This window comes from Malus sylvestris, chromosome 6 (assembly GCF_916048215.2).
Source record: "Malus sylvestris chromosome 6, drMalSylv7.2, whole genome shotgun sequence".
NCBI classification, from domain to species: Eukaryota; Viridiplantae; Streptophyta; class Magnoliopsida; order Rosales; family Rosaceae; genus Malus; species Malus sylvestris.
Genome location: NC_062265.1, coordinates 32,310,043 through 32,334,438, shown reverse-complemented (window position 1 = coordinate 32,334,438; position 24,396 = coordinate 32,310,043). Strand labels below are relative to the sequence as shown.

The 24,396-nt window shown below is 39.3% G+C and overlaps 3 protein-coding genes across 4 annotated transcripts; 2 read left to right on the top strand and 1 right to left on the bottom strand.

Annotated features, from left to right (window-relative positions):
- The first annotated feature begins 434 nt into the window (after window positions 1–434).
- LOC126627435 (squamosa promoter-binding-like protein 6) lies at window positions 435–3,872 on the top strand. 2 transcript variants are annotated; one of them, XM_050296970.1, is made up of 4 exons: window positions 435–671; window positions 903–1,790; window positions 1,972–2,108; window positions 2,819–3,872. In XM_050296970.1, exons 2-4 carry the CDS (start codon window positions 1,177–1,179, stop codon window positions 3,637–3,639), a joined length of 1,572 nt encoding a protein of 523 aa, XP_050152927.1. In that variant the 5' UTR covers window positions 435–671; window positions 903–1,176; the 3' UTR covers window positions 3,640–3,872. The 2 variants fall into 2 exon arrangements, with proteins under 2 accessions (XP_050152927.1, XP_050152926.1); XM_050296969.1 differs by having other exon boundaries at window positions 435–1,790.
- A 3,323-nt stretch (window positions 3,873–7,195) lies between these two features.
- LOC126626294 (probable UDP-arabinopyranose mutase 2) lies at window positions 7,196–9,679 on the bottom strand. The gene is made up of 4 exons (XM_050295566.1): window positions 9,252–9,679; window positions 8,199–8,449; window positions 7,942–8,110; window positions 7,196–7,800 (listed from the first exon to the last, which is right to left on the bottom strand). Exons 1-4 carry the CDS (start codon window positions 9,576–9,578, stop codon window positions 7,459–7,461), a joined length of 1,089 nt encoding a protein of 362 aa, XP_050151523.1. The 5' UTR covers window positions 9,579–9,679; the 3' UTR covers window positions 7,196–7,458.
- Window positions 9,680–22,840: 13,161 nt separating this feature from the next.
- On the top strand, window positions 22,841–23,775 carry LOC126625633 (uncharacterized). The gene is made up of 4 exons (XM_050294672.1): window positions 22,841–23,068; window positions 23,183–23,330; window positions 23,463–23,487; window positions 23,640–23,775. Exons 1-4 carry the CDS (start codon window positions 22,841–22,843, stop codon window positions 23,773–23,775), a joined length of 537 nt encoding a protein of 178 aa, XP_050150629.1.
- The last annotated feature ends 621 nt before the right edge of the window (window positions 23,776–24,396 follow it).

Genomic DNA, 24,396 nt, shown 5'->3' with positions numbered 1-24,396 from the left:
CCTACTTCAATTTATATATTTTAAATTTGTGTTTTCAATCAAACTTCTGTCTGCAAGTTTCACTTCTACCAACATTTTTTTTCCCTCGCTCACACCATATAACACTATAGCCTCAATGATTTAAAATTTATAGGGTCTTCATCACCTTTTTTTTATAGGAGAAAAATTTGTAAGTTGATTGTAGATCAGTGATCGGGAATAATCTTTTTGACTTTCTTTTTTTTACATCTAAAGAAATAAATTGACATGCTTTCGATTATTAATTAGAATAGTTTAAAATATTACATTGAAAACAATAAAAAAATAGCTCTATTATTGTAACGAAGAGAAGAAAAATAGGGTAGTTAATTGGAATTGTGGAAATAGACATGCCTTGGGTCTTCTTCCTACTAAACAAGGGAAAAAGTGGGTAAGCTTCTTTTGCTTTCTAAATTAAATAAAGTTGCAGTTCTGTTCAATGGTTTCACTCTCTCTCCCTCTCTCTCTTTCTAAATTAATAAAGTTGCAGTTCTGTTCAATGGTCTCTCTCTCTCTCTCTCTCTCAAAATAGCAGGTTAGCTTCTGCATGCTCTTCCATGGAGTTTAAAATTTACTAAATTCTCTTCCAAATTTGGGTGTGTCTGCCTCAACCCCATAATACCACACTATACCTACTCTCCACCTTTACACTGGTAAAGTGAACTCTCTCTCTCTCTCTCTCTCTCTTTTGGGCAACTTTTGGTTATCCTTTCTATCAGGTGCTGATTAGTTTTTCCATTCAGTACCTGAATACTCTGCTGTTTTGTTGGCTTTTGGTTGCTTTTTTTTTCCCACTTATTCAGTCCTTTCCTTTCCATTGAGCATGAATAGTTTTTTTACCTCTTCCTTCAATGCTTCTTGATTGAATTCAGTTTGTTTTGCAGTTTGGTTATATTTATCTTCATACAATCCTGATGGGGTTTCCTTTACAATCTGTTTGGCTTCCCAGAAAATGATATTCTCATGAGTTTGGATTCCAAGTAGAAAACTTGGTGCAGTCCTTTCTTCTTCTTTTTTGGTATAAAGTTGAGATTTTTTTTTTTTAATAGTCAGTTGATCCTTGGGTAAAAAGTTAGATAATTTTCTGGCATAATTTGAAGTGGGATTTGGTTAGATTTTTGTAAATTGTGATTTTATTTTTTTATTTTTTTACATTCAATGGAATCTTGGAGCTGTATTTCTGAAGGGAAAGGGTTTGTTGTATCAGATGAAACATTTTCACATACTGATTCACTTTCTAGAAGTAGAAATGGTTTGATGGGTTGGGAACTGAAAATCCCATGTACCTTCATGGAAAGTCAAGGTTTTGGGGAGTTGGGTAACTTGGGTTTGCCAGAAATGGTGGGCAAACATTTGCAGAGTGATTCAATTAGAGATGTAGTGAGCACAAGTATGTCTACCCCGAATTTGTTTTCGGGTGAAGCCGAATCCTTTTCGAGGATTTCGAGCTCCATTGTGGACTCCAGCAGTAGGGATTCTTCACTCATTGATTTAAAACTAGGGAGATTGGCTGATCACAAAGGTGTTCATAGCTCTAAATTGTCTAAAGGAACTCCCATGTTGTCCTCATCTGAATCATCCACACCTACGAAGAGAATGCGTGTTTCGGGTGTGTATTCTCAGCCCGCCTACTGCCAGGTTTATGGTTGCAACAAGGATCTTAGCTCCTGTAAGGACTACCACAAGAGGCATAAAGTCTGCGAGGTTCACTCGAAGACTGCGAAAGTTATTATCAATGGCATAGAACAAAGGTTTTGTCAACAATGTAGCAGGTTGGTCATGTTTATAACATCTTGATTGAATTCACGTTCTTTGGTTTGCCACAAACATTTTGCTTTCTGATTTTTTGTACACTTTAGTTAAACCCAACAGGATTTTGAATCGAACTGCTTTTCTAATGATATGGTTCTTATTGCTTGCTGATATAATACGTTCTAGCTTTTGACCATACAGGTTTCATTTGTTGGGTGAATTTGATGATGGTAAGCGTAGCTGTCGTAAGCGCCTTGCAGGACACAACGAGCGGCGGAGAAAGCCTCAGATTGGGAGTCATTCTGGAAGAGCTGAGAGGTTCCCTCAGTCATTTGATGGTATTAATGAAAATTAATAGTTCATTTCTAATCTTTGATTGTCCTTACATTCGTGGTCCCCCCCTCCCCTCCCTCTCCTTTGTCCTCAACTGCAATAGAAACATGCCGTCAACTCTTGTGCATCCCTGTCCTCTACATATTGTCAACCCTTATCGATGAAAATTTGTTTTCTGATCTAATTTACCGTGTCGAAAATCAAGCCTTAGTAATGGAGGAATGTGTCTACTGGCTGCATATTGCAGCTGCAACATTGAGCTGAAACCTTTTGCCTCGGAGGGTTAGGCCTAATATACAATTGAAATTTATGCCGGAATACGTAAGAGATAGTTTCTTTAAGTAAGTCAAGCTCGTTGAACACCACTATGGATGAAAAAGCCTTAATAAGAGTCATCTTATCTGTGTGAAGTATGGTCATATGTTTTTGTTACGATTTCTCTAGAATTCAACGCAAAATCTTCAAAAGGACCCAACATGCACCCAATTTGACGAAACTTGTGTTTAAGACAAATAAATCTAACTAGTTGGCAACAATTAAATGTTATGTGTTATTCTCATGACTCATGTTTCTTAAGACTCCAATCAAATTTAGGATGAGGATTCTCCTGTATAACTTACTGTTCTTGCAGTGTTTGATTAGAGAATCATTACTCCATCTACTGTTTTGAAGCATTCAGTTGCATTGCTTATTTTAAAGTATGCACATTTTGCAGGTGGCAGATTTGAAGGGAATATGTTAACTACTGCATCTTTTATCTGCCAAGAGATACTCCCTAGTGGCAATTTGAATCCTGAGAAATATGGAACAAGTGACTGGTGCAGGCGCCTAAAAGTTGAAGGCGGGACTCATTATGGGCCTTTTTTGGGGATGCCTGTTGCAAACGGGCATCTGCATTCGAAACCTGTCCTCCCTTCTTACGATATTGGCAAACAGTATCCCCCATTTCATGAAAACGGAACTAATCCTCAAAATGCAAGCATATTTGGTCAGAACGGTAGTCAATATCCACAAGATGCGAGAGGCCTAAGTTCCGGTTCACATTCTATTTTTCATGAGACCGCATTAGGAAGTCAAAACTTCAATGTTTTTGACACAGCTTCAGCAGTTCAAGGATTATTGGGAATCTCAGACTCTGGCTGTGCTCTCTCTCTTCTGTCATCTCAATCACAGAACTCTTCAGGCTATTTGTCAGGAATTCCTATTGCGCGTCCCTTAGTCATACCAGCCAGCCATAACTTCCCTTCTTCAGGAATGAATTCTGGAGCTGGCAATCACCTGAGTCCCATGCCGCTATCTAATGGTTGTGATGATACCGATGATTTTGGAATCTCAGATGGGATTTTCCAAGGATCAGGTTTTGTGAACACAAAAGATCGTCTACCCTTTCAAGATGGAGCCACTATCAACTTGCTTCAACTGTCATCGCAGCTCCAACGAGTAGAGGATCAACGGCAATCCATGCTGGTGAAGCAGGAAAATGATGCTTTCTGCTTTACTGAGAATCACTTAAAAAGTGATCTGCAAATAAGGTAAGTTGATGTGTACCACAGTAACTTTGAATTCTATCACGGTGATTAAAAATCCAAATGGCTGCCTTGTATCATCGATTATATGCCACGTTGAAGAATGAATATGTCCGAAAAATATATTTGGACTCGACTTGAGAAACATGTGTCATTAGTTCGCACGAACCTGTCACTTTGTAATTTACAATAATCTCTGCTGTATTCACAGTCCAATTTCTATTTGAATTCATCTTATTACTATTTTGGACTTCCTTTGATATCAGAGAGTAAAGTATCCCGACTGTAATTAGACAGGACGCGAAGTGTGAATGCATGTCGCAGTTGGGAACAAATCTACCATGGATCTCCTTGAGAGACATTGATAGTAGCAGTTGGAGTGTACAAGAAAAACTACAAACTTTAAGTACATCATTTAGCCTGCCGCGAACTACGTTTGAGTTCTTGTATACGTTCTAAAATGATTGTCTTAATCTCCTCGGTTCTCTTTATTCTCTGCATTCTCAAGAAGTTTTATGGATAAGTTTCTGCTTTGAAACTGACATCCTCACGTATAAAGTTCCGTTTCTTATCTTTCTGCATACCATTTCGTGATGAACGTTATTTACTGATTTATATAGGAAGTGTTTAATTGTTTTGCTGTACGAAGTCGTAAGATTACTTCACTGCACAATCTTATAAGACTAGTTACGACTTAAATCTTCTCTAGTTAAGCACAGACTATCCCCGAAAAGCTCGATAACAGGTGAGTTTGCAGGCAGTGCAAGCAGCACAAGCAAAGGGTAAGTTTGTTTTTGCCGAAGAAAATAAAGGATACTTGCTTCATAAGTAAGCTATATCGAACCGACAGTAGTTCAAGAGCTGCTAGATACGCATCAGAAACTCCAGGTAAGCACCAAAACTTCGGGTAAAATGGTTCTTACCAAACGCACCAAAAGCTTGCACAAAACAAATTAAGCTCCCAGAAATTTATCGCAGTACAATCTGTTATCTGGCAATCATTTTTAATAGACTAGAATACATTGCGAAGAAAGTTAAGTTTCCACCATCAAACTTTATATAAATTCTTGCATGGTTTGGTCCCTCATCAATGTGCTCACACGCCTTCTCCCGTATGGCGAATTTTCAAGTCTAACATGTAAATGACAGAAAATGGGTGACGTAGAGCACGTTGGTTGTTGTGCTTCACACATGGGCCAACCAACTTTGATACCATGAAGAAAGCAGAGGTTTAACCATAAAACCAATTGGCAATAGGGGGAGTAGACCAACCTCTTATAAGCTTTTGCACAGTTTCTCCTTTCACCGATATGAGACTTTTTATCTTCACATCCTCACGCATTGTCTTGTAAATCACATATATATTTGGCTAAAGTTTCAAAGAAATTAACACAGGAACTAATCGCTGGCTCCGTTTACACTACAAGAATTTACTTTTATATTAACTTTGTATTTCTTTGGCAATGAATGATGGTGGTGGTTTTATAAACCTATCACACACCGTCGTAATTTTTATAACTTGACCACATAGCAACACGTGATTGATTCCAAATATCGTATATTAGCGTCTCATTTACATGCAAGTTATTCTCAACGGTTCTAACTGTTTGAGTTGACAAAGACTCTTCTCACTGCATGGGTGGATGCCGTGCATATAGGAATATACTTTTCTAATTGTGTAGTTATGTATCTTTCAGAATCCAGATCTGCTTTTACCAATCTGGCAGTCCATAATAATTGAGTTTACATTCAGCACACAAAGCCTGCAGGCCAAAGCAATGGGTGATATTGTTCAAAAAAAAAAAAAAAAAGCAATGGGTAATAATATGGTATTTAAACTTCTAATTTTGTCAGAGTTACATGCATTCAACTATAGTTGGTCTCATTTATTTATTAAAATAACTAGAGTCGCTCTACCTTAATTTTCAATCTCGTTTGTGTGGGAGAGAATCGTGGGTAGGACTGCTAAATAGGGCAACTCTCTCAGTAAGATTAGAGTGGGGTTACATATGAGATCAAAGAGCCATTTCAAACTAATAAGGCTCTCCACATTGCAAGTTTTATTTATTTATTTATTTTTTTTGGGGGGGGGGGGGTGGGGGTGGTGGTGTCTACCGTTTGTAGTCTTACCCTTACTTTCCAAATAAGCTTACATGACTCGAACCTGTGATCTTATGATTACAAAATAACAACATTTATGTTGCGCCAAGGCTCACCCTCAGATTAAATGAGACCAAAATATTAAAATTCTGTTTTTTGTGGGGTAGATGAGAGTGATGTTAGTCCTGACAAGGCAATATTAAAAGTTTTTCTCATTTTATATAGTGTCATTGGCCTTTCTTGGTCTTTTGCTTGGTCTATTCTGATAAGAAAAAGGAAAGATAATGTCACTTGCTTCTCAGTCAATTTGGTTGGATCCATCATCACAAATTCAAATTAGAGGAAACACATAGCGTTTGTGGTTGAGAAAGCACTTTTGGAGGACTTGTTAGAAAAATGCATTTTTTCCACATTGAGCAAAAGGAATGGAACATAATGCACGTCAAAACACAAGAAAGAAAGTGCTTAGTTACAAAGAAGAAAAATGCTTCAAAACTCAACTTTTTCCACAAGTTATCACACACCAAGTTTTGGATCAAATATTTGGGGGTGGGGGCGGGCAATAAGTCTTGTGAAAGAGGTCTCATTCTTCTGAAGTGAGAAGAGCAGCTCTCATACCAAATGAGACTCACGTAGAGTTTAGTGGGATCAAAATAAAATAAAATAAATAGTGCTTATATAATAACAATCCTACGAACATAGACGGAGCCACTATAGGCTCACTGGGGGTAAATGTCCCAACTCATTTTTTATTTGAAAAAAATCTACATGTAGTTCTACACGGCTAAGTAATACACCCCTCCCCAATTAAAACCCTTCAATGAAATAACATAATCTTGTTAATATTGACAATACCCCACCCAAGATTAATGACTACCCCACATACAACGACCCGAAAGAAATTATAGAAGCATTGTGAAATCAAATGGGAAATTAAATATGAATGATAACATGGGTTACCTTCGGCAATCGAGTAGTCTAATTTTTAACCATATTTGTTAATTTAATGTTACTTTATTGCTTGGAGGTTCGCATTGGACAACTTTAATCAAAACTTTCTCGCACTCAAGGGCATCATGTCCGACATCAATGAAAGTCACACGTATGATGCCCTTAAAACCTTGAAAACCGCCGGTGAAGGATTGCAATTTCTACCTCGACACCTTTCAAAGTTCGAACTTTGAAAACAGCTCCACTTGTTTACGAAATTCCGTACTTGATGTTGACTAATGTTCCAAAGATTCAAAACTTCGTTGTGCCAACTCTTTCTTTGGCATCCCCACCAAGGTTACATTATTTTAGATGCCGGGAAAGATGCTCGAAAAGTCGGCAAACGAAAGAAACAAACTTATTCTAATTTACGAGGAGGGAGATTCAAATTTAGTTGCACAATAAGACAAACATATTGTTTTGACCAATTGCCCTAGATCGAATCGAATAGTACGAGAGAGAGAGAACAAACAGTATAACAAACAAAACTGTCACTGAGTCATCGTTGAATCGAATAAATAAGCTAACGCTTTAAATTGTAATAGAAATACATATCCGTCATCATATTATTGTTCTAAGCTCATGGAACTGAGATAAATAAGAAAACATCTTCTCCGATCCGCCAAATAAATACTCCCGTAGCTCGAAACCAAGAGCTCGGGGAAAAAATGACGATCAGATTACAAACAGGCCCTATGACTGACTATCGAAAGCAATGATAATGTCAACAGAAATCAATCTATTTCGCAACAACTTTGTTAGCCTCAACAGCCTTTCCTTCGACTGGGTTCAACTCATCCCATGCTTCGACCCATGTGACCATGGCATCTGCAAGCTTGACGAAGTACTCATCGACCTTGCCAAGTTTGGCCTTGACTTGCTTGGAGAGTTCAAGGTAGCAGCCCTGAACGGTGGTGCAATCCTTTGGGAGGGTGGCGGACTGGAAAAACGGGATCAACTCCTCTTGCCAGTAGATTCCTTTGTATTCCTTCTTAAGGTTCACAAATGGGTTGCTTGCCTTGCTATGCCAGATGTAGGGCAATCCTGTCTTCACTCCCAACCCCAAGTGGTCACAAATAACCTATAAATCCAACAATGACAACTCATGTGAGCCACTAAAATTCGAAAACACAAGGCAGGGTGTTTTGATTTGGAAATCATTGCAATGTAACAACAAGGGACAATACAGATGAACAGGCTTTAAAGATATTTTGAGAGATACCTTCATGCACCAGCCAGCCCACATGTCGTCGTAGCGCCCGATTGGCTGACCATCACCCATGAGTCCAAAGTACATAGCAGGTCCAATCAACTCACGGTCGAATGCCAGATTCATGCCGCACATGGGGAAAAGAGTTCCCTTGGGAATGGTCAGGACTGCATCCACAAACCTGAAAACACAGAGACGTTATAGTCAGCAAGTATTTTATAAACTCATATACACAATTCCAGTGGATGGAAAATGGCAGAACAATGTACCTGGTGTTTCTCTCTCGGGGCTTAACAAGCTGGGTGGGAGCATCATAGTCCGGAATGTTGAGCCAAAGGCCGTGAGAAACAGCGGTTGGGACGCCTTCACGTAGACTGAAGGGGTATCCACGAACGAAATCTGCACCTTCACGGTATGGGTCGTACAGGGTGTTGAAGAAAAATGGAGTTGACGGAGACAGAAGGTTCTTGATATGCTGCTCAAGTGCATTGATATCTTTGCCAGAAGGATCTTTGGCAACCTGCATTTTCACAAAGAGTACCATACTTAAGTTATAACACCTCAAATTCACAAGAATTGTAAGGATAACGACCAAATCTGAAACACATTAGCAGCACCATAACATTGCTATTTCCAGCAACAGTTCCAAATACAAAACACCACTACTCAAAGAATGAATACACGAAACCGAAATTAAACGTTTTAATCTTAATCAATATTCACGGGCTGAAACCTTTTAAGTGTAAATCTAACAATAATTCGAACAGACTTGAGTGCAAGGTGGAGATCTGTGAATGTAGTAAACAGTATGTCAATTACCTTAGTGCTGAACCTAAGATTTACGCAAACAATACGAATCTTGCAAAAACTTCGCTATCATAGAATCGCAATTATATAATTCATGCTATCACCGAAACCGGATCAGAAGACAATGACTAACAAACAACATCTCTACACAAGAATTTAAGTACACTAACGGAAAGAACTCATGGTAAGAAACGGATCAAACCAAAGGCAACTAAGATATTAAAATATGACTCGAAAGAAACACAGATCAAAGCAAGTAAAGTCCATTGACAAAAGCAAACGATGAGGATAAGTCAAACATTAGCAGCAGAAACAGATCTAAACAACAAAAGCAACAGAATTTCATCACAAGCTAATCAATTCGAGTCGAATCGAAGTTCAATTGAACAAGAAGATTTCGAAAACCCCAACAAAACCCACCAAGATCCAACCTTTTCAACTCAAAAATCAAATCCCACATCCAAAACAGCCCCAATTAAGATCCCAAGTTTTCGAAACCCGAAAGCGATACTTACAAAGCAATCGTCGTCGATGGTGAAGATGTACTTCTTCTTGGAGACCATGTAGCCGAAGCATCTGCAAGCAGAGTCCTTGAAGGAGATGCAGGACGCCTTGGGACCCAGAATCCGGTTGATGTCATTGCGGTTGTAGAGCTCGTAGTCGAAGCCCTCCGGGACCTTGATCACCTTCGACGGGTCGCCGTCCTGGACGATGATGAGGTGGTACTGCTGGAAGAAGGGCCTCCACATCTCGAGGAAATCGAGGTTTCGGATGGTGGGGATGACGATGTCGAGCTCGTCTTTCAGAAGAGGGGTCGGGGCGACCTTGCTGTACTGCGCCATGGCTGCAGCTGCTTCTCAACGACGGAGAGCAAGAGAGAGGGAGGGAGAGAGAGAGAGAGATGGGTTGGAGTTTAGAGAGTGTTGGTTGGAAGTGTGGGAGATGTCCGTGTATTTGAAGAGGAATTTGAAGGCTGGTTGTCACGTGCGAAGAGAGGGCGGCACGTGAGAAGAGGGAGGAGAGATGTATTTGCATTTACAATTTGTAATTACAAATTATAATTTTGTAAGGATTTTGATTAGGTTACCATAATTTGAGATTTTGTGGGATTTAAAAGTGAACCAAGTACTTGTTTTGCTCTTGTGGAAATTGGAAGGGAATTCAAGTGGGATTTGAAATGTTACAGGGAAGTAGATTCGGTCAAAGTCTAATTCTTAATTGGTCAAATGAGAAAGCTAGAAAAGTAAAAAGGCAAAAATAATTATCATGGTGTGATTTATTAGTGTTTTTAAAAACTTAATTGGATAAATAGGTTCGTGGTAAGGTATTTAGAAAAAAACTCCGTGATCAAAAGTTAAAATTTAAATTCACGATACAGTTTAGTTGCAAATTTAGTATAAAAGTGATCACACTATTTCTTTCACTTTTTCCTTTCATCTCTGATACTTCTATTTGTGATTTGTATATTTGCTCTTTTCTCTCTAGGTCCTACCATTTTTGTTGGTTTTCTATCAAAACCAAATTAGTAGGACCACAAAAACACAATCTGGGTATAGCTGATTCCCCCCGCCCTCCCCCTCGCCCGGGGAACAACCCCTATCAATTTAATCATCAACTTTCACGTTATTTAATTTATAAAATTTTATTTACAAATTTAATCTCTCTAACACCATTACTCTTACTTTTTCTATCAAATGTTATGAAAACGCTTCGAATCACATTCTATTCTTAAAACACTTTGACGTACTAGCACATCAAAGTAGCTCAAATCACGGCAACATTGGCGAGAAAAGCACAAAATCTTGGCCAAACCCCAAGCGAAGGGTTAAATTAGGGGAAAACCCACCGAGCCCTGGTGGCATTCGGCAGGCGACGCTTTCAAAGTCGCCGGTGGCTGTCAGATCTGTGGACATTTCTGCCCTCTTTTCAAATGTCAAATTCTCATTTGTCCTTGTTGTGGAATCCAACCAAATATCCCCCAAAACCCTTCAGAAGCCGCCACGTCGCCAGCCCGACGCGTTCGCGACCGACACTTTTACTACTGTGAGCAAGAGGCCCACTGGATCCGAGCCTTTTGCCGTAGATCTCGACTTTGTAACAGTCTTTGAGGCTTGAGTTTTGACCCAGTTGTCACTTTCACAAAGCTTCTTTCACGTTTACCCCTCTTTGAAGGGGTAGATCCAAAATTTGAAATGTGGAATTTATTTAGTAGAGTTTGGTCATTAGTTGGTCCACTCCTAATTAAGGGTTTTAGCAGTTGAATTGGTTTAGTAGCATTTAGTCTCTGTTTGGTTGACGGAAGTTAGGTTTTCATCTTTGATTTACGTGCAAAAATGATGTTAAAATAGTAGGTTTTGAGACTATGGCGGTATATTCAATTGAAATTTTGAGGATTTTTATTTTATTTTTAATAAATTTAGGAATATTCAATCATGATTTTCAGTGATTTTTTTAAAATTTAAAGTGTAGTTAATTGAGATTTTAAGATAGTTTATTAAAATCCTTAAAATTCTAGTGTATTCCATTAAGATTTTAAATAAGTTTATAAAGTTTCAGATATATTCAGTTAGGAATTGATTTTAAAGGATTTCAGAAAGTTGAGGGATTCAAGGAAATATGAGAGATTTTGTAGTGTATTTTAAGCAATCACAAATCTCACATCTCCCCTTGAGATTTCGAGAAAATTAAATCTAGATTTTATATGAAATCTTTGCAAATCAATTAAACTCCATCACAATTCATGGAATGAAAACACTCGTGATTTCTGATGACTTGTTACGAGTTTTATGGTTGTGTTTAACAGTCTATACATTCATCAAAACTACGCCACTACAACTAAACTAAGCGCGACTAATTAAGCATCAAACTTATAACAATATTGTCATCACCACTTTTGTGAGTCAAACTTGAGACATTTTTCAATTGAGGAAAGACAAGTTAGACAATTGTCTTCAGATCAAATGCAAGTTCATACTGTCACGTGATATTAACATTTTGCATGCTCTTATATGAACACATGAAGAATTTATAATCTATAGTATTAACGTTATACATGTTATAAACGTTTGTTGATTATATCGCGTGACAGTATTCAGATATACAAACCTAATAATTTCTCTTAGTTAAGGCCTCGATTTGACTTCCATTTTAATAGGTAAATAGGTATCGGCGGCACTGGTACGTAGCAAATGCACCATACCAAATTTTACCAAAAAAGCAAACACCCCCATGATGACACACGGCGTTTCTAGGTTACAGTCAGATTAAATTCGAACTTGAGATATACCATCAGGATTTAGTTTATTAAAATTGTTAGAAAGTTTACTGTATTCAATTAAGATGTTAAAGAAGTTTATAAAATTTCAGATGCACTTAATTAAGTATTGATTTTAAAGCATTTAAAAAGTTAAGGAATTTGAAGGAAATGGATATTTCGTAGTGTACTTTAAGCAATCACATTTCTCACATTTCCCATGAGATTAAAGGAAATTGAATTACAAGTTTACATGAAATCTCTATAAATCAATTAAATTATATCAAAATTCATAAATTTATAAATTCATGAAAATCCCTTAAGAACCTAATTGAATACACTGCCCTAAGTTGTGACTCATGATGACTTGTTATAACCTTGTGGCTGTGTTTAATAGTCTATATATACATCAAAACTACGCCACTACAATTAAGCTAATCACGACTAATTAAGCATTGAACCTATCACAATATTGTCATTGAACTTCTCTGAGTTGAACTTGAGATATTTTCCAATTAGAAAAAGACAGGTTAGACGATTGCCCTCATACCAAATGCTAGCTCATATTATCACACGTTATTAACCTTTTGCATGCTCTTATACGAACACGTGAAGAGTTTGTACTCTAAAGTATAGTATTAACAAATAATGCATGTTATAACATGTATATTAATTATATCACGTGACGGTATTCAAATAAACAACCCTAATTTCGGTTTGTTATGGCCTTAATTTGACTTGCTTTAATTGGTAAATAGGTATAGGTGGTACGCATGTAGCAAGTGCACCATACCAAATTTTACCAAAAAAGCAAGCAAACACCCACATGACGAGGAACCAAACACAATACCCGATGGCTACACACGTCCTTTTCAAATTACAGATTATATTGGAGCTTGAGATATAGAAATTTAGAAATACCATCACCACACTAGCACCACTGAGTCCAAGAGAGAAACGTGATTTTCTTTTACAAAACAAGTGGTAGTGAACGAGGGAAGTCGAACTCAGTATTTCGGGTATAAAGATGAATGTTTATAATCATCTTGAATTAAAAACTCTTGTGATACAAAGAAGAAAGACTTTTCATGCAACGTATGCCGAAAAATACAACAAAACATTGTGTTATTAGTACACAACGTTTTGTGTCATGGACTCTGGCCAAGGACAGAGCCAACTTGGGGGCGACCTAGTGGGGCTGGTGGATGCCCCACTTAGTTGTTGTTGTTTTTTTTTTGGGAAACAAATATACATGCTTGTGACATTAGCAAGATGTATTACTAGTTTATTTGCTTGTGTCATTAATATTAAGGGAACTTTAACGAAAAGCTCCCGGTACTGTTCACTTTAACGAAAAACCACATTTTTACACTAAAAAGTCAATCATGGTACTATTCACTTTACCCTTTATTTTGTTCTTATCATTAAAACTCAAAGTTTTCAAACCACATTTTTACACTAAAAAGTCAATCATGGTACTATTCACTTTACCCTTTATTTTGTCCTTATCATTAAAACTCAAAGTTTTCAAACCACATTTTTACACTAAAAAGTCAATCATGGTACTATTCACTTTACCCTTTATTTTGTCCTTATCATTAAAACTCAAAGTTTTCAAACCCTTTTCATTAGTTTTCCTTAATATTAACTCCTCCAACTGCTACTGCCAACTTTGAAAGAGCATTTTCAGCTATAAGATTTCTGAAGAATCGAATAAGAAATCGGATGAGAGATCAATTGGTAAATGATAACATGATTGTTTTTATTGAAACGTATTTAATGGTATTGATAATAAAATTGTTATGCAACGCCTTAACTTTTTAATTTGTAATCATTGTTTAAGGATGTCCTTATTTATACAGATGTCTGACTTCGTTCCGTCCCTAAACAAAGAGAGCAGTGTTAGAAAACCTAGAAACTATAGAATAAGTTGAAGTGCATGACATGTCATCAGGAAGGAAGATATTAGACAGACAGAAGAATCTTGGGATTGGCGACGTGAGGTGAACTGGTGTTTGGCTGTATGGGAAAGGGAAGGAGCAAATGGGGCAGTTTTTTACTCGCTATAACGTGAAAGAACCCGTTGAAAAGGAAGGAGATTTGCCAAAACACCACCGACAGGCCAACTGGCGCCCACTGCCTTCCAACCAAACACAACCCTCTGTCCATTTTTATTAAATTTTTTTAGTTTTGTTTCCAAATATTATTCATACTACTAAGTTGGGATTAATTAATTTAATACAAATATGAGATTAATTAATGCTATATTATATTGTTACATTGTATACTATGGCATGCATGATTGTTTTTGCTTTTAAACAAATGGGAATATGGGATACTCCCACTAATCTACTTTTGATTCATCATTAGTCTCTCTAACTACACTTGTAGATCCCATCGAAAATCAATTTATTCTTTTTGTTTGCGATTACTAATTAGTATTGCTGAATCGTAAGTAAGCATAAAAAAATATTCTCAATCACTCAGTCGTGAAAAAAAATGTGCAGAAGAGAATAATGCCTTGTGGTTAAATAAATCTTCCCTCCTAAAAACATCATAAACAATAAAATTGGACTTTATTGTAGGCCTTTCCCACATGTTGAGAAGAGCATATAAACCAACCATGAGGCCCATATTAGTCATGATATTGTAACCCAACCCGTTACCAAATCATTTTTCCTTGTGTTCTTGAGTTTTACCCGTACATATGGTGTTTGTGGACATTTTCAGACAAGTGCTACAGAACTATATATATACGCAGACAGAGATGGGAATTACTGGGATATGGCAAAATCCCTACTTAAGAGGATCTTAGGTGAAGGTAAAGTTTTGTACTACAACGTTTCTATGGTTTAGAGAAAAACTTAGGTAGGAGTGTCTGACCACGTCATCTGTAGGCATCTCTTATAAAAGTACATACTTTCAGTACATAGTGTGATGATCGCCCTAATCAAGCGGGAGACTCTCCTATTTGGTATTTATTGTGGACATAGTTCCTTGCAGTTGGTAATCATTTATGCCAACTTACCCTACCATTCTAATCCCCAAATTTTTAGTAGGCGATGTATAAATTTCATCAACTTTATTCACTATTCATATTTTGTTTTAGAGTAGGACGTACACATCCACACTCAAACCCGAATGCCCACCGCCCGTCCCTCCATATTTTCAATTTCGAACACTGTTCAAATCTCAAACTATCTGCAGATTTGATGCTATTCAAATGTCTTTTAGGCAAAGGACATCACGTTACATGCCACTTAACATGGTTTAGAAACACATGGACAGATGAAAAGAGATGAAAAGGGACCAAAAAAAGAGTATGAAAAAGCTGAAGTTAATTAGTTATGCAAGTGACAGTCCGTATTGGCAAGAAGCTTGTGCGATCTATTGCTTTGTCTCCGTAAGTGCTTTTCCAAATGGTCCACTGCAGGTAGGTTGGGAATTAACTGCAATTTTGTGCTTCTGGAAAACACCCGAATATTATTTAATCCTGGGTCCTAAGGATCTCAGCTGCACATACTCATACTTTAGATCCTAAAATGTAAAGAGAATAATGGGACAAAAGGAGGAAGTTAAATTATTTGACCAATATTTTGTGATCTAAGCAATACTCTCAACAGAGGAAGTTGACTTTTCATGCTTCAAAGACAAAGGAGCTTAGTTGACCTAGTTAATCTTGGTATAAATTATGAGCAACTTTCTATCTAATTATAACATTAATCAGTAGCTTATCATCTTAAACCTGATTAGATGTCCTAAGTGATTGGTTATAAACGCTGAAAAAATGGGGATATCACCTCATCGTCTGCGTCCACCTAAGCCGGCCGGCAGGATCAACGTTGCTGCAACCATTGTGCCACCCTCAGTCTCCTACTCGCCTGATTGTCATCGTAAGCAATGAGTCAACAAGCACTAAAATTGGATCATTTTTTCGCATGTACCCGTCAGTAGAGTTTCAAGTAGTGCCCTTTGATTTCATACGTTTCAGCCAGTGGTATATAAATTGTTTGGGTTAAAACTTAAATTTTGGGCTCAAAAAGGAGTTGGCCCAAAAAGAAGAGAGAAGCCCGAAGTCCAGCCCAAGCCCAGAAGGTAGAAAAGGCCTTTCTCGACTAGGTGCAGATTATTTGCACCACTTGCTCACCTACCCAAAGACCAAGTGGTATAGACCAGCTAGCTAATCAGCCCAAAAGTACTTTACAGTGGCAGTACAAGTAAATAGTTGATGAGGCATCACCCTTCAAGCTGCATTCGGGCAAGATTGTTGCTACAGGAGGCCAAACTAAAGTGTCTATAAAAGAAGAAAGAGAAATCAGAGATAGAGACACTCAATCAAAACAAACAAATACAAGCACAAACTCTGCTCAAAGCCAGATTTGCCTTCAAACGAAGCTGTAGTCAGCCCAAGTCTTCATCACTCTCGGGATAAACCCTCACCAAAAAAACTCTTTGTAATAGCTCTGCTACATTGTCAAGAACCTGCTGTAGTATCGATTTCTTTCTGTAAATTCATCTCCCTACCCCTTTCCTAAAGCTCTCAACCCCCTTGATAAACCACAAAGATAGGAAGTTGCAAGACGATCAGCCTTACCCGACAAGGTTAAACCTTGCCCGACCCTCTTTGTTTCTGTCTTTTCATTCATTAACCTAGCAATATGTTGTACTTCAAGTTGTATTCAAGTTATTTCTAGTAAGATGACTATTAAAAGACTCTCTCAATGCTTGAATCCGATTTGAATATGTCGTCACAGTTCAAACCAGATCTAAGTTCTAAGCCCTCGGGCATGTAAGATTTGATCACTTAAAAGTCCTTGGCCTCAAAGCATAAAAAAGAACTTTATGTGGACTTAACACATCCACGACAAGCTTTGATAACAAGAAGTCCGAAGTTACTTGGGGCGCAAGTAATCGACCTATCCCTTAGTTTTATTTCTATTATATTATGATTACTATAGAACATTTGAGTATGGAATGAATTATGATAGGAAGCCTCAAGGCTTATACCTAAGGCCCTACAAAGGCACCTATTTGGATTCATTCTATTCCTCGGGCTAGAACGTTTGAGTATAGAAGGAATTCTGAAGGGAAACCTCAAGGCCTATATCTAAGGCCCTACAAAGGCACCTATTTGGATTCATTCTGCTCTTCGGGCTCAGGTAATCAGAAGTATAATGGTTATAAGACTCATACAATCAATGAAACGAACATTATATGTTCGAGTACTGAGTTAGTTATTGACTGGAAGCCTCAAGGCCTACACCTAAGGCCCCACAAAGGCACCTGTCATAATTAACATAGTCTCTTGGGTATATATACAACTAAAACTCAACATCCGTTTTACATCTGCCATGCTGAAGATGGCAGTGGCACGCCTGAGCACTTAAAAGTTAATCTTAATTGTGAGCCTCAAGGCCTACACCTAAGGCCCCACGAAGGCACCTTTCAAAGTTAACTCTGTCATTCTCTTTCAACTTTGCCCGACAAGCCTTGCCCGATAAGCCCACCATTGAAGCAGAAGCCCGACAGAAAGCATCAACTGGCGCCAACCTCTCGGGGTGTTGTGTGCTCGTCGGCTAGGAAACATCCCCAGTGGAAATTCTCTCCACGAACATAGTTTTGGCACGCCCGATGGGATACATTTGATCAAAAGAGATATGTCACAACGATCAGAAGATTTGCAAACTGCTTTGTTGCAAGTGCTACAAAGACTGGAGAACGCATACGCAGGCTTCAAAAAGGAAGCTGACCCGGTTATAAGACCAACTATTCCTATATCTTTACCTCAACTTGGGGAAAAAGATGATAGAGAGAAGATAAGATTTAAAACCAACCAGCCAGGGGAAGCAGTGATGGATAAACCTACGGATCCCTTCTCAGGGGCCCCAATAAATATGATTAGTATGGCCTGGGCTGAGAAGGGGAAAGAAAAGTTCACAAGGGAAGAAGAAAGAAGATTGGTTGACAAACCCACAAAAGGGGTGGTCAACTTGCCCGAATATCCAAGAGCAGCTATAATCAAAGGGATGGTGCTGTGTAGTAAGTGCCAATGCGAGTGTGAGCTCGAAATACCGCCCACATGAGCCCTCATAGATCATGAACTGATCAGAAGGAATGAAGAAGAAAAGAGAGGAGAGGCACATGAGAAAGCTCGGCGGATTGCAGGAAGGGATACCTCTCGAAGTGTTTTTCAGCAGTTAGGAGGTGATTCCCAACCTAGGGCTTTATTAGAGATAATTCGCAATCATGAAGTTTCTGAGGAGGCAAAAGATAAAGATGCCAAGAAGCCGAAAGAGAGGGGTGTAGAGCACTCTCAGTACGGCCATATGGGAAGAGAAGTCAGGAGAAATGACAGGATAACAAATCTTGTCAAAAAAGATAACCCTGCCCGCCTCGGGCGAAAATGATACGTGGTTGGGAAAAATGGACAGCCCGTTAAACAAATGGGAGCCTCTATGGTCAGAAGGGTTCAAAGGCAACACAAAGCCTACATGACCTCCTTAAAAACCCATGCGACGTCGGAAGCATTCAAAAATCAAAAGTTGGAGAAAACGTCATCTGGGGGGAGTAGTCAGCTCCGCTGGAGGAGTAAAAAAAAGGTGGAAAATGCTAATAGCAAGACTGAAGGCGAGGAAAACCATGTGCCACAAAGCCTACACCCTAGGAAATATAGGATCTTGAGGAGAACTCAAGAAGATATGATCATGGTGCCAACTCCGGATGGAAGACAGATCAGCCTATTTGTTTTGGAACTGTTTCACCTGAAAGAAAACCACCTTTTCCATCATTAGTGAATCTTTTCGGGGAAGTTCCAAAGCAAACATCGTATTCAGGCGTGAGTCAGCAGGAGGGGGCACCAGAACCACTGCTTCCAGCAGATGCGATGACTTGGTTAGATGAGTTCATGGACCAGATTGGGAGCAAGAAAGAAGAATTTCCAGAGCCTAGCAACTTTCATATTAACATGGCGTATGTGTTATCTGCCATGTTTAGTGCCAGACCTAATCAGCCTGCCATGATGGAAGGAGACTATGTGACAACTAAGCCAATGCTGGCCCATGTCAGTGTAGAGGTAGCTGAAGAGGGAGAATCGGGAAAAACTGAATCATTTGAAGCATCCAAAGATGGTCCTTTAAGGATATATACAGACAAAATAGTGTTTAGCCGCTCGAACATTTCGCTTGCCAATCATCTGAAGCCCATATATGTTACAGCTCATTTGGAAGGGGTGCCCTTCAAAAGGATTTTAATTGATGGAGGAGCAGCTGTTAATATATTACCGGCTAAGCAAATGAAAAAGTTGGGGAGAGGCACAGAGGATCTTATTCCTATAGACCTCATGGTTTCTAGCTTCTCGGGCGCTATCACCAAGACTCATGGGATATTGCCTTTAGAAGTGGATTTGGGGTCTAAACAGATCATGTTGGCATTCTTTGTGGTGGACTGCACTTCCACTTATGGAGCCTTACTTGGAAAAGATTGGATCCACCAAAGTCTTGCCATACCCTCCACTCTACATCAACAAGTGGATGTTTATTATGAGGCAGGCGCAGTGGGACCAGGCTTTTGAGAGATGGTAGAGGCCGAATCACGACCATTTCTTCCCACAGCCAATGTTGCTGAAGCAAGTTTCTACAATCCCAACGTAGGAATTTTGAAATGTTCAGGAGTAGATGAGAACGGCCGCCCTACCAAGGTGACGGCCCAAAAGCTTCTAGAACAAGGAATGATTCTTACTAGAGAGGAGTGGAATAAACCTTGTATTATCCCAACGCCCCTACATCATCAATGACAGAACAAAAAACGAAGGATCAGGTAATGGCAGTTAGATCCCTGATTAAACGACTGTTGGTGTATGGGAAAGGAAGAAGACAAGAAATGGAGCTCTTAGACAGAGAAGAGCAGGAATTGCGGGTAGGAGCTTCAACCAGCCAGGATGAAAGCAGAGAGGAATCTTGTTGAGAAGAATTGGAAAAGGCCATTCAAATGGCCCAGTGCATATATGACCTAGATGGGCCAGACGACCTGCCCGAGAGCCCGGAGCTAGTTGAATTTTTGTGTGCAGAACCTGATAAGCCACCACCAGAGGTCCAAGATCCTCTGGAAGTTATTGATCTAGGGACAGAGGAAGATCCAAGACCAATACAAATTAGTGGTTTATTGGAGATTGATGATCGGGCAAAAATTATTTGTCTTTTGCAATAATTCAAAGATTGTTTTGCTTGGCATTATACTGAGATGCCAGGTTTAGATGCAACCTTGGTGGAACACAAAATGCCCATCAAGGAGGGATATAAACCTGTTAAGCAAGCACCACGAAGGATGTCGAATGAGATAGAAGAGAAGGTCAAAGAAGAGATTGAGAGGCTAGTAAAAGCTGGATTTATCAGGCAAGCCAAATATGTGGAGTGGTTAGCTAACATTGTACCCGTTTTAAAGGCCATAACAAAAGCAGTACGATGTTGTGTTGATTACAAAAATATTAATGGCGCTACACCGAAATATGAGTATCTCATGCCCATGGCAGATCTATCCATAGATGCAGTAGCAAAACACAAAGTCTTATCTTTTATGGATGGAAATGCCGGGTATAATCAAATAAAGATGGCTCCGGAGGATATACATAAAACAACTTTTAGGTGTCCTGGGCATGTGGGGGCATATGAATATATGGTCATGCCATTCGGGCTCAAGAATGCTGGTGCGACTTACCAAAGGGCAATGAATGCCATCTTTCATGATCTTATTGGCCATAATATGGAGGTGTATATTGATGACATCGTGGTGAAATCCAAGACAGAAGAGCAACATCTGATAGACCTCAAGCAGGCATTGACAAGAATGAGGGTCCACAAATTGAAGATGAATCCAAAGAAGTGCGCGTTTGGAGTGAGAGCGGGCAACTTCTTGGGATTCCTGGTTCATCAAAGAGGTGTAGAAGTGGACAAGAACAAATCGCGGGCAATAATGGAGTCGCCTTCACCCATCAACAAGGTGCAACTCCAGAGGCTGCTAGGCAAAATTAATTTCTTGAGAAGATTCATTGCCAATTTAGCGGGCAAGATCCAGCCGCTGACTCCTTTGCTAAGAATGAAGAATAAGGAGAATTTCGAGTGGGGACCACCACACCAAAAGGCTTTCGACAGTATCAAAGCTTATTTGACTTCTCCTCCAGTGTTGGTACCACCTCAAAGGGGAAAACCCTTAAAGTTATATATCTCCGCTTCAGATAAATCAATCGGAAGTTTGCTAGCTCAAAATAATGAAGGCGGGAAAGAGTAGGTAGTGTACTACCTCAGTAGAATTCTGACTGAGGTAGAAACATGATATTCCCCAGTAAAGAGATTATGCTTAGCTCTGTATTTTACTGCCAATAAGCTGAGGCATTACATGTTACCTTGTCACGTGCACATCATCGCCAAGACAGATGTGATAAAGTACATGTTATCAAAGCTAATGCTAACAGGAAGGATTGGGAAGTGGATTCTAGCATTATCAGAATTCAGCTTTTAGTATGTACCCCAAAGGGCAGTCAAAGGCCAAGCAATTGCTGACTTCTTGGCGGAGCATCAAGAGTCTTTAGATGAGATGATCAATATCCCAGGAACCCTGGAAGTTACTAGTGTTTGGATCCCACCAAGCAAAGGTGTCTCGGGCAAAGAGGAGTGGGTCCAGCAAGAGATAAAAAGAGTGGCTGGTCTATGGATTACTCATTGGAAGCTATATTTTGATGGTTCCCACACTCAGAAGGCTTCAGGAGCTGGGATTATAATTATCAACCTTCAAGGGGTTTATCATTATTACTCATTTCTCTTAGATTACCAAGGGAATACCAATAATAGGGCAGGGTATGAGGCCTTAATAATTGGTTTGGAAATCTTGATGGATTTGGGGTCAATGGAGGTAGAGGTCTTTGGCGATTCAGAGTTAGTAATAAACCAGCTAAATGGGGAGTTCAAGTGCAGACATATCACCATGGCCGGATATTACTTGGCGGCCACGCAATTGCTGAGTTATTAGGATTCTGAGATATCGGTTAGTTATGTTCCCAGAGGATCCAACCTAGTGGCTAACGAGATAGAGCAATTAGCTTCAGGCATGCCAATACAGGAAAGAAAATATGGGTTGGATGTCGAGATTCAAAGAAGAAATCTTCCTTCTATCCTGGAAAGAGGATTTAGTCTGGATGTAATGGTTCTAGAAACTGAGATAGAAGATTGGAGGTCGCCCATCATCCATCATTTAAAAGATCCTTCTTCACCCACAAGCAAAAAGGATATACAGCAAGCAACTAAGTATGTCTTATGGGCGAATGACATGCTAAGAAAAACTCCAGACGGGTTATTATTGAAATGCTTAGGCTAAGAGAAATCTATAAGAGTAATGGTCGAAGTACATGAAAGAATTTGCGGAGCACATCAGGCTGGAACGAAAATGAGGTGGTTACTTAGAAGGTATGGTTATTTCTGGCCCGATATGGAGAAAGATTGCAAGTCTTATGCCTGAGGCTGTGAAGAATGTCAGAGGCATGATCCTCTCCAACATGTGCCCTCAGTGCTTTTAAATCCAGTAGTCAAGCCTTGGCCCTTCAGAGGATGGGCAATGGATTTCATCAGGCAGATCTATCCGGCTTCTAGCAAGGGGCATACTTTCATAATTATAGAAACGGATTACTTCACCAAATGGGTAGATGCCTCGGCCGTAAAATCCATAACCTCAGCTGCAGTAAAAAAAATTATTGAGACCAAGATTCTGTATAGATTTGGGGTGCCCGAAACCATAGTAACGGATTGAGGGCCATCTTTTATTTCAAAAGAAGTTAAAGAGTTTGTAAGCAAATACAAAATAAAGATGATCCAGTCTAGTCATTACTACCCGCAGTCAAATGGCCAGGCAGAATCCAACAACAAGATTTTGGTAAACATTATCAAAAGAATGGTGATAGATAGTCCGGAAATGTGGCATGAAAAGCTGGGGAATACTTTGTGGGCATACAGAACTTCCAAGAGGGCAGGAATAGGGACAACTCTTTATGCTTTAACTTTCGGGCAAGATGTAGTGCTTTCCATGGAGATCAATGTAAGTTCTGTCAGAATTCAAAATCAGTTTGGGTTACACAGTGAGGAGTATATCGAAGCCATGTGTTAAGGGATTGAAGACTTAGATGTAGCTCGAATTGAAACCTTGAACCAGATTCAGGAAGGGAAGAAAGCTGTTGCCCGAGCTTATAACAAAAAGGTGAAGATAAAGTCTTTCAAGGAAGGAGATTTGGTGTGGAAGGCAGTCCTTCCTCTAGGAGCTCAGCTTAGGGGCTTTGGAAAATGGAGCCCGACATGGGAAGGTCTTTTCATGATTAGTCGAGTATTAGACAAATGAGGATATTACTTGGCGGACCTCGAAGGAAATTGGCAAAAACATCCCATTAATGTTAAATTCTTGAAAAAGTATTGTCCTACATTATGGGATGTTAAAGATTGTTATATTGAAGAAGATGCAAAGTAAAGCAGGCTTCGGGATATTAAAGTGCAGTGTATGTTCATCAATCATTCAAGAAGACAGGAAGACACAAAGTAATGTTTATTTCATTTCGACAAATTGGTGAAATTTACAACATATTCAATTCCGATGTGCTACGTTTGATTCCTTCCAGGTGCAATGGTGTCTCAGCCGGTTTTCCGATATCTTCATGGATAAAATCCGATCAGGTGATCGGGTTGTGCGGCCAAGATGAGCTTGGTAGAGGATCCTCAAGCAGAGTCATCACCATACATGATGGTGAAGCCTGACTTACCATAGCAGCAAGACCAGCCTTCATAAGTAAACCGCCTGACCAAGGGTGTTGGGGATAGCGGGGTGTTTGACCAAAGGTGTTGGAGATAGTAGTTATCTGATGAAAACTCTTTTTCTTGCGAAAATGGAGTTTTAGAAAACCCCACTTGAATCCTGAAGAGCTCATTTTACAGTTTTGGGAAGAAAACTAAGGAAGCAGAAGTACTCAGGGTTAATAAAAGCGAAAGCTGAAGGAGGTCTGTTGGCTGAACAGAAGCAATTTCAAGCCTGAATTTATAGAAACCACAGAGGATAGCCCAAAGGCCATGAGAAGAGTAAGAGATGCAAGATCGTAGACATCCTGTCTAGAAAACACAAGTTCCAAGAGTAGGTATACAAGCATGCGGATATTCAATCAATACTGGCGCCTGGAATTCCAGTCTGAATATTGATTGAAGGGGGCACTGTTTGGGTTAAAACTTAAACTTTGGGCTCAAAAGGGAGTTGGCCCAAAAAGATGAGAGAAGCCCGAAGTCCAGCCCAAGCCCAGAAGGCAGAAAATGCCTTTCTCGACTAGGTGCAGATCATTTGCATCACTTGCTCACCTACCCAAAGACCAAGTGGTATAGACCAGCCAG

What these genes read in the sequence shown, in the direction of transcription:
- LOC126627435 (XM_050296970.1), top strand. Translation starts at nt 1,177, where the DNA reads ATGGAATCTTGGAGCTGTATTTCTGAAGGGAAAGGGTTTGTTGTATCA. An exon ending in TTTTGTCAACAATGTAGCAG is followed by an intron (nt 1,791 to 1,971) that starts GTTGGTCATGTT and finishes TTGACCATACAG; the next exon opens with GTTTCATTTGTTGGGTGAAT. An exon ending in GTTCCCTCAGTCATTTGATG is followed by an intron (nt 2,109 to 2,818) that starts GTATTAATGAAA and finishes CACATTTTGCAG; the next exon opens with GTGGCAGATTTGAAGGGAAT.
- LOC126626294 (XM_050295566.1), bottom strand. Translation starts at nt 9,578, where the DNA reads ATGGCGCAGTACAGCAAGGTCGCCCCGACCCCTCTTCTGAAAGACGAG. An exon ending in CCATCGACGACGATTGCTTT is followed by an intron (nt 8,450 to 9,251) that starts GTAAGTATCGCT and finishes GTGAAAATGCAG; the next exon opens with GTTGCCAAAGATCCTTCTGG. An exon ending in CCCCGAGAGAGAAACACCAG is followed by an intron (nt 8,111 to 8,198) that starts GTACATTGTTCT and finishes CTGTGTTTTCAG; the next exon opens with GTTTGTGGATGCAGTCCTGA.
- LOC126625633 (XM_050294672.1), top strand. Translation starts at nt 22,841, where the DNA reads ATGATCCAGTCTAGTCATTACTACCCGCAGTCAAATGGCCAGGCAGAA. An exon ending in ATGGAGCCCGACATGGGAAG is followed by an intron (nt 23,331 to 23,462) that starts GTCTTTTCATGA and finishes GGGATGTTAAAG; the next exon opens with ATTGTTATATTGAAGAAGAT. An exon ending in TATATTGAAGAAGATGCAAA is followed by an intron (nt 23,488 to 23,639) that starts GTAAAGCAGGCT and finishes GATTCCTTCCAG; the next exon opens with GTGCAATGGTGTCTCAGCCG.